Source organism: Engystomops pustulosus, chromosome 1, assembly GCF_040894005.1.
Source record: "Engystomops pustulosus chromosome 1, aEngPut4.maternal, whole genome shotgun sequence".
Lineage (NCBI taxonomy): Eukaryota > Metazoa > Chordata > Amphibia > Anura > Leptodactylidae > Engystomops > Engystomops pustulosus.
Window position 1 is genome coordinate 284,587,410 of NC_092411.1, and position 16,244 is coordinate 284,603,653.

Genomic DNA, 16,244 nt, shown 5'->3' on the forward strand with positions numbered 1-16,244 from the left:
ACAAAAGTAACTTACTGACATAGAAGGTGAAGACATTAACTTATGGGAGGCAAAACATAGTTTTCAGGCTACTTATTGATGAAAAGAGAAGGTAGAAGCGGTAATAAACTGACAGTCAAAGAACCGTCCTGCAGGAGCAGGGGAAACTGCAGCAATGGTGAAAGATGACGCTGCAGACTCGAGACCTGCGCTTCCCAACATTTAAAGTCAGTGGACGGTCGTATCAAGTTAAATCCAAGCATTTACACCTGCCCCATGAACTTAAGAGATGATGAGACACGGCCAGAAGTTATTAAGTATACACAACTTTCCCTGTACATCACAGACTATAGAGGTAACTATAGCAAGTTGAGTGTTGACATTCTTAGTTTCCACTTTGTAAATACAGGCAGTCTGCTACTTAAGAACACCCAACTTACAGACGACCCCTAGTTAAAGATGGACCTTTCTGCCCCCAGTGACTTCTGCTGAAGATCTCTGGATACATTACTATAGTCCCAGGCTGCTGTGATCAGCTGTAAGGTGTCTATAATGAAGCTTTATTGATTATCCTTTGTCTTATTACAGCAAAAAATGTTGAAACTCCAATTGTCACTGGGACAAAAAAAAATTGTCTGGATCTACAATTATAAAATATACAGTTTCAACTTACATACAAATTCAACTTAAGAACAAGCCTGAAGAACCTATCTTGTACGTAATATGGGGACTGCTTGTATCTTTTTATTTTTAGTAGACATAATTCGTATGATTCTTAATATGGATAGAATTCATTTTGGACCATTTAAATTATTTTTAAAGAGATACTTCTCTCTGACTCAGACTTCTCAGAAAAATAAAGTAACTTATGTTATTCTGAGAGACACCTTGTTTTTGGTTCTGGATTTGTCAGGATATTCCAGAGTTTAGGTAAAAATATGCAAAACATTATCCCGTTACCAGAAGCCAATACAGCGAACACTTCAACAATAACCATACTTTTCCCCTTACTGCTCTGATAGGCCGGGATGGCGCCGATCCATACACTACAGAACACCAGCATACTGAAGGTAATGTACTTTGCCTCATTATAGATATCTGGTAATGTTCTCACCATAAAAGCTAGAACAAAGCTCACTGCTGCCAGAAACCCCATATAACCCAACATGAGGTAAAAGGCCGGTGTTGACCCCTCGTTGCACTGAATTATGATTTTTCCTGGAAATGAGTCCATTTCTAACTCTTCAAATGGAGGAGCAAAGTATAACCATATAATTCCATTCAGGACTTGGAGAGATGATAGGATCATCACTATAGAGTAGGGAAGTCTTACACCCATCCATCTTCTCCATTGGCTTCCAGGTGTGGTGGCCTTGAAAGCGATGCAAACCACAATGGTCTTCGCCAAGATTGAAGACAACACAACAGTGAAGATGATCCCAAAGAAGATGTGGCGGAACATACAAGTTGTGTCCTCTGGTTTACCAATGAAGAGGAAAGTGCAAAGCAAACTGAGCTTGAGAGAAATAAGGATGATGAAGCTGAGGCTACGATTATTAGCTCTGACCACCGGAGAATTCCGGAAAAATACAAATATTCCAATGATTAATACAACCACAATAGAAGATAATAGACATAATAATAAGAAAACATAAGCTACAATATCAGTTTCATACGAGAGAAAATCAATAATTTTGGGGATACACTTCTCCCTTGTCTCATTTGGCCATTCAGAGGTCAAACACTTTTGACAGTTTTCAGCATCTAAAATGTATAAATGCAAATATTGTATTAGGAAAACAAAATATTTTTAAATAAAATTTTCAAATGGTTATCACAAACCCCATCAATTTTATGGGAACCCACAAAACCATTTATTCCGTTAAAAATAAACTTGAATTAAAACTAATCAACAGAGGAGGTTTGCCCTGATTTTTCCTATACTTTATGCAGTTACTGTCACTGTACCCTTTTCCCTTAACAGAGAACACTCACAAGGATCCTAAAACAAGATGTGTGGATTTGCCAACTACATAAAGGTGGCTTCACATTGGCATTTTTTTTTTCACATCAGTGTTTTTTACTGAACCCAATTTGGCTTATGAACACAAACAGATTGGGTTTCTCTTCCTGTCTTCCAGTCAAGAATGTTCTCTTCTGGTTCCCAAGACCTCACCTAAAGGCAAAACCCCTTCCAATCGACAAGAAAGAACCGTTTCCCTCTGACTGACTTCATATCAAGGACCTCTTGGACCTCAGGAGCAGGTGGGGGTACATGCCTGGAGAAGTGGTTTAAGATGACAGGTTTCAGAAGGGAGACATGGAAGGAGTTCAGGATGTGCATGGAAGACAAAGCTTATACTCCACAATGTTAATGCGCTCCAGCACCTCAATGGACCCAAGAAACGAGGACCAAGTTTGTAGCTGGGAATCAACCGGACATACCTAGAAGACAGCCACACTTTATCATCTGGGAAGAAGACTGGAGGAGAACTTTGTTTCTTGTCAGTCTTGTTTTTTGTGCATGCGGACACCCAAAGTAGAGATTGACGTGTTTGCTCCAAAGTGGATTTGAGATCTTGAACCAATTCTTCTACCGCAGGAACATTAGAAGGGACAGACAGAGGGAGAGGTGGGCGTGGATGTCGTCGTTAGACAATAAAGAAGAGGAAGGCCCTGGCAAAAACAGGGTCCTGAGAATTGTATGAGAATTCCACCCAAGATAAGAAGTTAGACCAATTGTCTTGTCGAGTGGAGACAAAGTGCAGTAGATAGCAACCCAAAGTCTGGTTTACCCTCTCAACTTGCCCGTTAGACTGCGGATGATAAGCCAAGGATAAGTCCAGCTTAACTTGCAGCTGGAATACCAGGACATGGAAACAAACTGGACCTCACAGTCTGAAATGATGTGATGAGGAAGTCCATGAAGCCAGAAAATGTGGAGGATGAACAGGCTGATAAGACGCAGAGCTGACGGCCGACCCGGCTGCTTTTTCGCAGCGCGATACATGAAGATGCTTAATCCTAAGCAATAAGCTAGCATTTGCAATGACTTCAGGGCTTCTATGCCACTGACATGGCCTCATAGTGCACATAGATCTAGCAGGGGTGACTCAGGAGGCGGGGACATGCGCAATGAGCCGTGGGAGATGCCGCTGAAGCGCGGAGAGGTAAGTGAGGCTTCGGCTGGCACAGAGGGTAACATAGAGGCACACGGGTGCGCCAGCGGCCCGAGACATGGGTTGCAGGGGCACCCTTGACAAAAGGGATAAGCTCAGTGTGAAACATTTTAATATTTTTATATATATTTCCTTGGCCTGATTTCGGCCACAGTGATATACAGAACATGCAGCCTTGAGAGTAGAAGAGATTGTGAACTTAATGGTCTTTAGTAGTGTGGACACAGGTATGTCATAATGAATATAAAGGGGGGAGAGGGTTGTGTAGAGATGAGCAAGCACTAAAATGCTGGAGTACTCCTTATTCGAGACTTTTCCCAATGCTCGAGTGCTCATCTCGATTAACGAACCCCATTGAAATCAATGGGAGACTCGAGCATTTTTCACTGATAGAACACATTGAAAGAGCACTGAAGAAGAACACATTGCAGATGTCTGCAGATGTTTTCACTCAAAGAACACAGTGTAGAACACAGTGAAGAACATATTGCAGATGTTTCCGTACATCTGCTAACTTATTCGAAGACACGCTTGCAGAACAGTGTTCTTCACAATAGTTTGTGAGGAACAATATGCTTGAAGAACCCATTGCAGATGTTTCCATACACCTGCAAGGTGTTCTTCACACATATTGTTCTTCACATACTATTGTGAAGAACACCGTTCGGCACGCATGTCTTTGGATAAGTTAGCAGATGTACGGAAACATCTGCATTGTGTTCTTCACTGTGTTTTTCACTTAAATGATCCTGTGTTCACTGTTCACTGCTTTGTACTTCACTGTGTTTTCTTAAGTAAATGCTCGATCTCTAGCAGGTGAGATACTCTTCCGAGCAACGAGCCGTTTCAAGTACGCTAATACTTGAACGAGCATCAAGCTCGGACGAGTATACTCTCTCATCTCTAGTGGTGTCATTTAGAATTTGGTTGTGGGATGTCATAACATAGTTATGTATTTTTATATATAAAAATTGAAAAGTAAGTGTTTATAGAATTAGGGTCATAGGCAGTTACAGCATAGTGGATTGAGGTAGAAGGATTTCTAGTCTAGATGTTTAGAAGATTCCAATGTGCCATAAACATTCATGGTGTTACAGGATTACTTGGGAGGTGTTTTAGTTTTTATTACCAGTTTCATTGGAAATTTCCCCTTCAGAACATGAGACGCAGTCGTAGCAGCAGATGTGGTCTCCTCGTTTCACAGCTTTCCTGAAGCCTGGAGAACACTTTTCTGAGCACCGGCTATAAGGTGTCTAAGAGAGAAAGGAAAAAGTATCACAAAAACTTCTGTTTTTTAATTCCGATTAATACCCAACCTTCAGCGTTTCAAATGTGCTCTTAAAACCCATCTCTTTAGGCAGCCTATCACACTCGCTAACTGCATGCAACTTTAACTCACTCTACTAATCCGTCCTATGTCCTCTTCCCATCTTTTATGCAGCAAACACCAGATATATATCAAGCCACAGGCTTCTCTCCAGTCACTTTCACCTTGGACTTTGTATATAAGATGCGGCTGATGATTGGTTCAAGCAGAAGCATTTTTATTTTTAAATTATTTTATTCTGTTTCCTTATAAATATATGTCTGGAGCATTATAAACCTCTTATATCAGCCCCTCATCCTCAGAGGCTCTAAGCTATTGGGGCTTATTTACTAAGGGTCAGGATCGCATTTTCGTCATGTATTTAACAGAGTATTGTGTCGCACACAATTGAATTTTGCGACAGAAATCAGCTCTGATTACCTTCTGTGATACTAACGAGCTGTGCACCTGTGTGACCATGGTCAGATTTCTGTCCACTAGAAGTAAACATAGAAGCTTTCTATAGAATGACAGCAAGCAGAGATCTAGAAAACTGTGAGGAATTGATACAGAAGGAATATTGGAAAGTCATGTAACTTTTTATTATACATACAATAACATTAAAATGCTGAAATGGGAACACCCCTTTCAGGGTTAAACCCTCTCCTGCAAATGAGGATTTAGTTATGTGCAAATTATGGGACGAATATGATTTTCCTTTGTGTTGCAGGCGGGAAAAAAAACACATAAACTTTTCATTATTTGACCCCCTTGCTCAGGAGATGTGTCTGGAAGTGATGTCAAAGTCTGGTTGGGTTGGAAACACATGGCGGGGAGGTGCTGGGCGACGTTCCTTTTGTGCATCGCTACATTCTGACTACAGGTATATATATACATTCTGACTACAGGTATACACTATTTATATATATATTTATATATATACATATATATATATACACTCACCGGCCACTTTATTAGGTACACCATGCTAGTAACGGGTTGGACCCCCTTTTGCCTTCAGAACTGCCTCAATTCTTCGTGGCATAGATACAACAAGGTCCTGGAAGCTCCTCAGAGATTTTGGTCCATATTGACATGATGGCATCACACAGTTGCCGCAGCGCAGATTTGTCGGCTTCACATCCATGATGTGAATCTCCAGTTCCACCACATCCCAAAGATGCTCTATTGGATTGAGATCTGGTGACTGTGGAGGCCATTTGAGTCCAGTGAACTCATTGTCATGTTCAAGAAACCAGTCTGAGAGGATTCCAGCTTTATGAAATGGCGCATTATCCTGCTGAAAGTAGCCATCAGATGTTACAGGGTACATTGTGCTCATAAAGGGATGGACATGGTCAGCAACAATACTCAGGTAGGCTGTGGCGTTGTACCAAGGGGCCCAAAGAGTGCCAAGAAAATATTCCCCACACCATGACACCACCACCAGCAGCCTGAACCGTTGATACAAGGCAGGATGGATCCATGCTTTCATGTTGTTGACGCCAAATTCTGACCCTACCATCAGAATGTCGCAGCAGAAATCGAGACTCTTCAGACCAGGCAACGTTTTTCCAATCTTCTACTGTCCAATTTCGATGAGCTTGTGCAAATTGTAGCCTCAGTTTCCTGTTCTTAGCTGAAAGGAGTGGCACCCGGTGTGGTCTTCTGCTGCTGTAGCCCATCTGCCTCAAAGTTCGACATACTGTGCATTTAGAGATGCTCTTCTGCCTACCTTGGTTGTAACGGGTGGCAATTTGAGTCACTGTTGCCTTTCTATCAGCTCGAACCAGTCTGCCCATTCTTCTCTGACCTCTGGCATCAACAAGGCATTTACGCCCACAGAACTGCCGCTCACTGGATGTCTTTTCTTTTTCGGACCATTCTCTGTAAACCCTAGAGATGGTTGTGTGTGAAAATCCCAGTAGATCAGCAGTTTCTGAAATACTCAGACCAGCCCTTCTGGCACCAACAACCATGCCACGTTCAAAGGCCTCAAATCACCTTTCTTCCCCATACTGATGCTCGGTTTAAACTGCAGGAGATTGTCTTGACCATGTCTACATGCCTAAATGCACTGAGTTGCCGCCATGTGATTGGCTGATTAGAAATTAAGAGTTAAGGAGCAGTTGGACAGGTGTACCTAATAAAGTGGCCGGTGAGTGTGTATATATACACACTCCCATCATTTCCCATAGATTATAGTATATTGCGTTTTGCATGTCCTTTTACTAAGGAAAGGAATTCAGGCAGTCCCCGGGTTACATTCAAGGAAGGTTCTGTAGGTTTGTTCTTTAGTTGAATTTTTATAAGTGACGGAACTGTATACATTATAATTGTAACCCCCAGTCAAATTTTATTTGGTCTCTGTGATAATTGAATTAAAAAATGTTGGGTTGTGATATGAACCAGGATTAATAATAAAGCTTCATTACAGACACCTCTGATAACTGTTATAGCTTTTTATAATAGCCCAAGGCTAAAGTACAGTAACTTACCAACATCCAGAGATCCCTTTTTTAACCAGGGGTCGTCTGTAAGTCGTTCTTAAGTACGGGACCAGCTGTACATAATAATCATATCTGTCCGCTGCCCAGCACTTGTTATTCTCTGTGTATCTATCTACGTAATTTATTGTCATCAGTTAATTTTTTTAAATATATGCAATAAATGATTAATTTAAGATATTGCCGATATTTTGTGGTCGATAGTGTGGGCTCTAAAGGATAATTGACATTTACAGTTTATGGCTGGCCATGACTAAAGACAATCATAGTTAAAGGACTGGAGACAATTGCTTACGGCTATTTTCATTTTTTTTTTTTACCACACTTCATAAAACTTTTGCGCACAGTCCTGTAGCGTCGCTGCTGCTTGAAAATAGATCCTGAACCAGTCGGCTCCATCAGTAGTAGATAATGAAGTCTGTTGTGTAATGACTTACCTTATTATATTTCCAGATTATATCAGCAGGTGAAATATTCAGCTGCTGATCTGGAGGAAGAGATTCATCAAACGCACCGATAGATGCAGTGAGTCCTTTTCCAATCTTCATCTTTCCAGTATCCTCGTGTATTTTTGTTATAAAATTAAGAATCTCTAATGGTTCAGAGATTTCACCTTTATTGTTAAAACATAATCGTCTCGCATCCGAATCCTTTATACATGTAAACTTCATGTAATGTCTCAGCTACAACATAAAACTGTTATTTATTAACTAATCAATTAATTAACTAATTATTAATTAATCAGACAATAACATGGAAATAAAGTTCTCCAAAACTAATCTACATCCCATAAACTAGGTGACACATTTCCCCTCACTACTCTTTCCCTTACTAGAGGGGCCCTGATTGTACGTCTTATATCTTTTCTAGAATAACCTCCTCTTGCCTTTTTACCTATAGAAATTTTTGTGAACATGAGCAGAACATGGGTATCTTTTGCCAGAGATCATTTGGGCTCAGGGGGTAGAGGGGGAGCCCGTGGACCTTGGGCTCTCCAGCACCTAGACACATGGCTCTGGTATTGTATTAAAGGATATCTACTAGAGATGAGTGAGTATACTCGTCCGAGTATACTGCTCGGTCGAGTATTAGCATACTCGGACCGGCTCGTTACTCGAACGAGTATCTCGCCGGCTCGAGATCGAGCATTAAATTAAGTGAAGAACAGTATTTTTATTACATAATAAAATATTCTAGATGTTTACTGATGTTTTGCTTGTAAGAACACATTGAAATAACACTATTCTTCACTTTGCAGGTGTTCGCGTGTGTCTCCCGCTAAGTTCGGAGATGTTCGGAACATCTGGAATGTGAAGAATGGTGTTCACTGTTTTTAATGTTTTCATTCTATTCTTCACTTTACAGCTGTGCTGGCGTATCTCCGAACCTATCGGAAGTTACACACCTGAAATGTAAAAAATAGAATTAAAACTTTAAATACAGTGAATACAGGACCATTTAAGTGCAGAATACATTGAAAGAACACTATTCTTCACATTCCAGATTTTCCGAACATCTCCTAACTTAGCGGGAGACACGCGGAAAGTGAAGAATAGTGTTATTTCAATGTGTTCTTACAAGCAAAACATCAAGAAACATCTGTAATATTTTATTATGCACTGTTCTTTTAATGTTCTCTTTTACTAAAAAAATGCTCGAGTCTCCCATTGACTTTAATGGGGTTCGTTATTCGATACGAGCACCCGAGCATCGGGAAAAGCTCGTATCGAATAACGAGCACCTGAGCATTTTAGTGCTCGCTCATCTCTAATAAATACCAATAGGATAAAGGATTGTAAACCAAGCACACAGCCATACTGGTGTGTGCCCTCTCAGACAGGATCTGTACTTATTTAGTTTCTTATGCATTGGCTTTTACAAAAAAAAGGCTTAAAAAATTATGTAATTTAGCCTGAGGGGCTCTGGGCTATAAAGGTGTTAATTCACAATAAAAGTCACCTAAATGCCCCATTTAGTGAAAAACTCCAAAACACAATAAAAAGTTAAACAACACAAATTGTGTAACGCCACATGTAACAACCCGTACAATAAAATAAAATCCTCACTGAACCCGTATGGTGAATGCCCGTATGAAAAACACAGCAGAAATTATGATTTTTGCACATCCAACATATAAAAAAAAATATAAAATTTACATCACGTTTACCCCTACATGATACCAATAAAACGTACAACACGGCCTGGAAAAAATTAATAAAAGTGTTACCCAACTAGTAGATCTTTGGTTCTAACCACTATGTCTTCGTGTGAAGCATAAAAGGTGAAGGAATCGACTCTACATGCCTAGTTCCCACCGTGAAACATGGAGGAAGAGGTGTGATGGTGGTGGGTGGGGGGTTTGCTGGTGACCCTGTTGGGTGTGAGGGTGTGGGGGGCTTTGCTTGTGAAATAGTTTGGCATTTATTCAAAATAGAGGGAGAAGGATTGACAGAAGAAAAAGACAGAGAGGTAGTAACAGACACCTACTCTCACTTACATTCCTTATAGTGCCTGTTTACTCTGACTACCAGAGACATGTCTTACATTCAGGATTACCCAGTTTCAGGTCTGTTAATGCCCCACCTCCCAAATTCAGAGCAATAATCCTCTGCCGCAAGTCTGCCGTAATGTAAGGCAGTCAACTGTTTTTCAGCATGGCTGGGATTTATCTGGTTCCCCATACAGTGATCCAAAGGCTGAAAAAAAAAAGGTCTGATGTGGTCAACTCAGGAGCATCAGGGGCTTCAAGGAAAAAAAAAACCTTTCTGATGGCTATCTCACAGGATAGAAATAGCGATGCCTCCTCTCTGAGCATCAGCATTAGTACTAAGCATATAAACATTGGTACATGACTTCAGGTGGCCTTTTTGTTAGTATTGTCACACGTTTTATCAGCCTGTGAACATTTGTGTAATGTAGGAAGAGAAATGGCTTGTCTAGACTGGGAGGACATAGGCTAAACCTCCTTCTCTGCTGTCCCTACCTAATTACCCAGCATACCCTTAGAGGCAGTTGCCTACTGGTCAATCCTTTCTTCCTGTATCAAAGAGCAGGCCCAAAGACAAATACAGGACAAGACACGGAGACAAATACAGGACAATACAAATATAAGAGTCAAAAAATATGGGTCCAAAGCATGAGAACAATGAAATACAAAATCACTAAGCAAATGGATAGTTTATTTTTGTCTTACCTTTTTTCTGTATAAATTCATTTCATTTTGATCTTTTGTTTTCTTGCTCGTTTTTAAGGTTTTATGGATATTATGCAGTGAGTGGACCATCATCTGTACAGCTGTATACACTTTATAGGGTGATCCATCCAGATAAAAATGGGTGCGGTAACTCAAGCGTTCCTCACCAGTGCATTTACGAAGGGGAGCCAAAACTGTTTGTTGTAATAGAAAATTCTTTAAAACATTTTGAGAAAAACAAAGCAATGAGGTGATCCACAGATCCTCCAGGATGGGGTCATCTGGGTGTGTGGATGGATGAAAGCTAAAAAACATTTCCTGTAATCCTTTTATTCCATATCTTACAGGACTAAATATGAGGCTGCAATTATTGTATTTCCCATCCATAAACATAGAATCATGTGACCAAGATGTCAGAAAAATAAAAGTTTTATTTTTTATATTAAGTGATGATTGAACTAGAATACTATTAACCATCCTACTACTTGTACCACAAAGTATAATGACTTCAGACTTTACATCTTCCGTGACAGACGCATCAATGATTTTGTCTTGTGTCATGAAAAATACTCGTTCAACACATATTCCAAATTTCGTGAGCTCATTTCTAAGAAGGCGGAGCTCCCGTTCTCCAGTGTCGTCATATGTGGTAAAAATACAAACCATGTTCCACTGGAAATACAACAATAACTTCACTAAAGCCACATATTGTGTCTCATCACCCTGAACCGTGCGGAAGAAATGTGGGTATAATCTTCTGTCACTGAGCGAGGAGTCTCTGGCCCCGTAACTGACCTAGAACAAGGTACAACGATAGACAATATCATGTTGACCTATAATATAGGTGGTTCGGGCGGTAGACTGGGGCTCAAGCCTTTTAAGGGGCCAATGGCCACCCAATTCACCCACCAAATTTTATACTCAAAGGGCCTTCACCAATGAAATTCTTCTACACCTGTTCCTGCCCTCAATACACATGTACAAAAGAAATGCTATTTTAGGACCATTGAAGTACCTTAAAGGTCCAGAAACCGCCTATTGAAAGCAGGAAGTGTAGAAAGGGATTCCAGACTCAGAGGGGTTATATGATTCATACAGCTGATCTCTGTTTGTTTTGGTTTCTTTTTTTTTCTGCTACTTTGGTCATTTATCAATCTCCCTTTTTCCTTGTGTAATTTTTTTTTTTCAGATTTGTTACAAATGTCTCAAAAATGTCGCACAAATGACTCAAGTCACTTCTTTCCAAAGTATGGTTTCGTCTGGAGTTTTTTGCACTAAAAAATATCAAGAAAATTGACTATTTGGAAGGATAAATGTCATTTGCGACATTTAGTACATCTGAAATTGAAGATAAATGTGTCTTGCTGATGATAAACAAATGTCTGGCAGACTTCAGTGCACATTTCAAAAAGTCCTCAAAAATGCGCCAACCTTAAAGTCAGAAGATACAGGGTTGTGTCTAGGGGCAACTGAAATTGTGTACACTAGGACTGATAGAGACAGGTGGGAATTATATCTGTGAAATGCTGCATTTTTGTTAATAACAGGGAATTAGAGAATGGGGCACATTTACTTCCCCGGTCCGAGGAGTTCACAGAAAGTGCATTGTCCGAAGAACATGCACTGTGCCGCGATTCACTAAGATCATGCAGCCGATATCCTGCATGTTCAACAAGCAAAAGGAGGGTCTAAAAGGTATAGCTAGGCCAAGAAAGCCCTAGCATAAATTTAAGTAGTTTGACCATGAAGAAGACAATGAGAATAGTTACCTAAAGTGCATAGTGCAATCAGGGAGGGAGCTGGAGGAAGGATTCCCCACGCGTATCGCCTGTACAAGCAGGCTTCCTCAGGGGTAAGTGTGAGTAATACACAATTCAAGTATATATAGGGGAGAGACCCGCCTCCAAGTACAGCCCCCCATGTCGCGTGCCTACCGGAACAGCTGTCGGCGTGCGTACCAGCTACCGAAAGTGACGTTTCCAGCTGCCGGAAGTCGCGGGGCGCGCATGCGCAGTGCCAAATATTTGTTATGAATGAGGCGCATAGAGCACAGTATAGTATTAACAGCGCATGCGCCAAAAGATAGATGCGGAAATACATTTGTGGACCAGGCTGTAAGTATCCGATGGATAAAATCGAAGTGAATACTTGTAAAGGCGCCAGATGTGTACGTTCCTAAATAGAGGAATGCATACAGAGGGATAAAAAGTCCCTATATTGTCGGTTACGGCGTAAAAGATAAGGATGTCGACTTACAGAAAGAGAATCGTTTATCGGCGCAACAATAATTTAGCAAATATGCAAAATTATAGACGCAGTGATGGATATCAACTATACATAAAACTGCTAGTATAAGTACAAATGCATAACCGCTGATACATATAGGCGTTTAAGATGAGGAAGTATATGCAAAGATGGAATTAGTCCCCACATCGTCGATCGCGGCACGAAAGTTGAAAACTGCCGACTTACAGGAATAGATTATTATACGGCGCAAAAGTGGGTGAACCAAATAAACAAAAAAGTAAGTATAAATTGAAAATGAAAAAATTACTGTGAAGAAAAGGCATTCCTATATGAAAAATATTGCTAAAGCAATGGCTGTGTGTGAAGAAATATCCTAGATAATAATAGAAGACTATGCAAACCAACAAAAGTAAGTGACAATAAAGGTGAAGGATTGGGTGGCCAGAAATATCGTCCGATCCAAACTAAAGATAATAAAGGGGTTATGTAAGGTGGTAAGCCTCAAAAGATGTGCCTGTGCATCCAACTCAATGTGCAGATATAAGGGGTTAAGCTTTGAAATGAGAACTTACCTGTGTGTATCCATATATACCCAACAACTGGGCCATCGGTAGAGAGGTGACGGATCGGAGGTCTCCTATAAATCCGGCTACGGTGCCATGGTCCATACATGAATAGTTTGGAGCAGTTACTGTGTGTCCGGACAAGATCTGCAGAACATCTTTTATCACCTTCTTCTCATGTCCACAGGAGTCATACAGATGATATCCCAGGGTGATGTTAGGAAGAATATCTGGATCATTGTTCATATCATTAATTGCAGTAATAAATGCCAGGAGATGCATGTACTCTCTAGGACCAGCACTGTAAGGCACAACCATTATTATTAACTAAAATATTATTTTATGATTTTATATATTTTATGTTTTTAGTTCATTTTTCTTTATTACATTTTCCTTTGAACATTGAACCCTTAGCACAAACCCCATAATTCAATTCTTCATTCGCTATTAAGATTCCTAAAATGGACATCTGGACTCACAATATTAAAAAGACGCACAATATCCATATTTAATCCTCATATCCGGCCAGGAGGCTACATACATATATTAAGTTACATCATGATAATAATAATAAAAATCTAGTAATAAAATATCATGCCAAATCATTTTTATAAGGAGGAGGCTCAGAGACGCCTAGGGGACACAGGGTCATATTACTTAATAACCCCACCACATTCTTCCTCTTTTCTATACACTTTAAACACATGGGGGCAGATTTATCAAGTTTCTGAAAGTCAGAATATATCCAGTTGCCTATGGCAACCAATCACAGCTCAGCTTTCATTTTTCCAGTGCTCATGAATATTTTAAAGGGGAGCTGTGATTGGTTGCCATGGGCAACTGGAAATATTCTGACTTTCAGACACTTGATAAATCTGCCCCATGGTGTAGAGAGAAAGTAACAATCCAGATAGCAGAAAAACTAAAACACAAACATAGTATTGCTGTATAGAATTTGTTCTTTTTTCTGAGCTAGGTGTATGTTCTGTTGGAAGCTAGCAGATTGCTTCTTTATGGCTGAGGATGTGTCACAGGTGGTAGTTTGAGTGATGGATGGCCAAACCAGTCACCTGCTGGGGTGGTGTCCAATAACTCCTTTTAAACTCACCAGTGATGTCATTTTCCACTTATTGTTGACTTTGTCTTTATCTCTTCTGTGATATTTCCAAACTTCTTTTCTTGACCATTCTGCAATTTTGTACCTCGTCGCTATCTTGGTTTTGTCTGTCTTGTGTTTCATGTTTTGTCTTACTGTTCTGTTCACTCAGCGTATGGAATGGCATCCAGTTGCCGACTACGGTTTTAGGCACAGCCTTGTGAGTAGGCAAAGCTTGAGGGTTAGCTTAGGGCTCACACCTTTTCACTGTGTTAGGGCAGACACCCCCATATAATTGTACCCTTGGATGTTGCATATTTACACCACATGTGAACATATAAGAGATACATGGATGATGTCTGTATTATAGTTTCTCTGTTTGATGAGGAATTTATAGAAATAGTAAAGTCTTTCTATAGTGCAAATGACATGAATATGAGTTTACAAGTAACATTGATGGGGAGAAGAACCTCTTATGGATTAATTAGTCCACAGAGTCTTTCAGGATTGGAGAAAGTGTTAATGAGGGAGAGAGTCCAGGAATATTTATACAGTTTCTTTGTTTCCAAGTCCTGATACAGGAGGTGGTGGGAGATGACCAAGTGTCCTTTCCATGACAATAAGAATCTCAGAACAAGGGCAAATTACAGAATAATCGGTTTTATCATTATTATGATTATTTGATTCAATAAATACTATTTCTTTTGATTCTATACTAAATAATGTAACCATTTCCTGTTTTTTTTTTATTCCAGTAGCAAAAAGGATCAAGGCAGCCGAAATAAATTTTAGGGCTTGTAAGCCTTAAAATAATGGCAATCACAAGTTGACCATCAAAAATTGCAATATTTACAGAAAGTTCTGGAGGTGTGTAAAGGGAGCATGTTCGGCGGTGCAGTGGGCAGACATGGGATGTTCCTGCATCGCACCTGTGGAATGGCTTCAGCCTGCAAACTTTCCTGAGTCTCTCGATGTCTCTGATGACGCCGGAGGGGCGGGGACTTTTTGATAAACAGGTGCACGAGCGCCAGCATATGATAAATCTTACATATGATGAGCAGAACATTGAAGTAAGAGTTAGTTAGAATTGACTTTTGCTCAAGACAAAAAAAAAAGTTTCACTTGATAGCTGTCCGATTAGGAAATACACATAATAATAATTCTTTATTTATATAGCGCACACAGATTACGCAGCGCTGCACAGAACTTGCCAAATTGGTCCCTGTTCACAATGGGGCTCAAAATTTAATCAACCTATCAGTATGTTTTGGAGTTTGGGAGGAAACCGGAGGACCGGGAGGAAACCCAAGCATGGAGAGAACATACAAACTCTTTGCAGATGTTGACCATGGGACTTGAACCCAGGTCCCCAGTGCTGCAAGGCTGTAATACTAACCACTAACCACTAATCCATCAAGCTGCCCTGATCAATAGATGATGTCCAGGTAATGCAAATGCGAATTAGAAAAACTGAAAAATTATATGTTCCTAGAATAAAGAAAATGTATCTTGGAGTGTTGGTTTTCTTAATTTCCAACACAAAGTTTATGTTACTTACTGTTTACAGAATATTCTGGGGAAAATGTCTCCTTGATATCTCCAGGTGTGTATCCATGAATGTACAGTGAAGATCCCTCCGATGATAATGTCTCCATCCTGAGAATATTTGTACTCAAATGTATAATCCTTCATGGTGAGATGACATCCAGCTGCTGAGGTCTGTGACTGTGCGGAGCTAAGAGTCAGATACAAGAGAAATAACCAGCAGAGTTTCCATAAAAGATGAGATTTACTGTAACAGAACATCAGGTAATAAGTACAGAGTCTCCTCTGTGACCCCAGACACATGACAGACACAGATCTCTGAGGAGAAGATCAGGACTGCACCGACACTGACTGGAGGAGCTTTATATCTTGTTCTAGGTTTTGTTTTAGATCTGTAAAATGTGTGTAAAAAGGATAAAAAATAAATATAACAAGTCACACGAGAGAGGGAATATAAGGACTGTAAGGAAAATAAAAATAAAATAACATGAGACAACCAAAGACTTTGTATAGTTATCACTGAGATATAGTAATGTAAGTGGTCTGTGTCTATCGGCAAACTGTCCATCCAAAGCCAGGACTGCCCGGTCACTTACAGCTCCAGGTACATGGCTCTCCTCTAATTTTTC

General features: G+C 40.1%; 1 protein-coding gene across 1 annotated transcript; it reads right to left on the minus strand.

The window, feature by feature from the left end:
* Positions 1 to 850: 850 nt before the first annotated feature.
* LOC140127192 (vomeronasal type-2 receptor 26-like) lies at positions 851 to 13,220 on the minus strand. The gene is made up of 5 exons (XM_072147623.1): positions 12,984 to 13,220; positions 10,684 to 10,959; positions 7,409 to 7,654; positions 4,288 to 4,411; positions 851 to 1,743 (listed from the first exon to the last, which is right to left on the minus strand). Exons 1-5 carry the CDS (start codon positions 13,218 to 13,220, stop codon positions 851 to 853), a joined length of 1,776 nt encoding a protein of 591 aa, XP_072003724.1.
* Positions 13,221 to 16,244: the final 3,024 nt, after the last annotated feature.

Excerpts from the sequence above, each read along its gene's own strand:
- LOC140127192 (XM_072147623.1), bottom strand. The coding sequence starts at position 13,220 with ATGAACAATGATCCAGATATTCTTCCTAACATCACCCTGGGATATCAT. Across the intron at positions 7,655-10,683 it reads ATGCGTCTGTCACGGAAGAT|CTGAGACATTACATGAAGTT; the intron begins GTAAAGTCTGAA and ends TTTATGTTGTAG. Across the intron at positions 1,744-4,287 it reads GGAAATTTCCAATGAAACTG|ATGCTGAAAACTGTCAAAAG; the intron begins GTAATAAAAACT and ends TATACATTTTAG.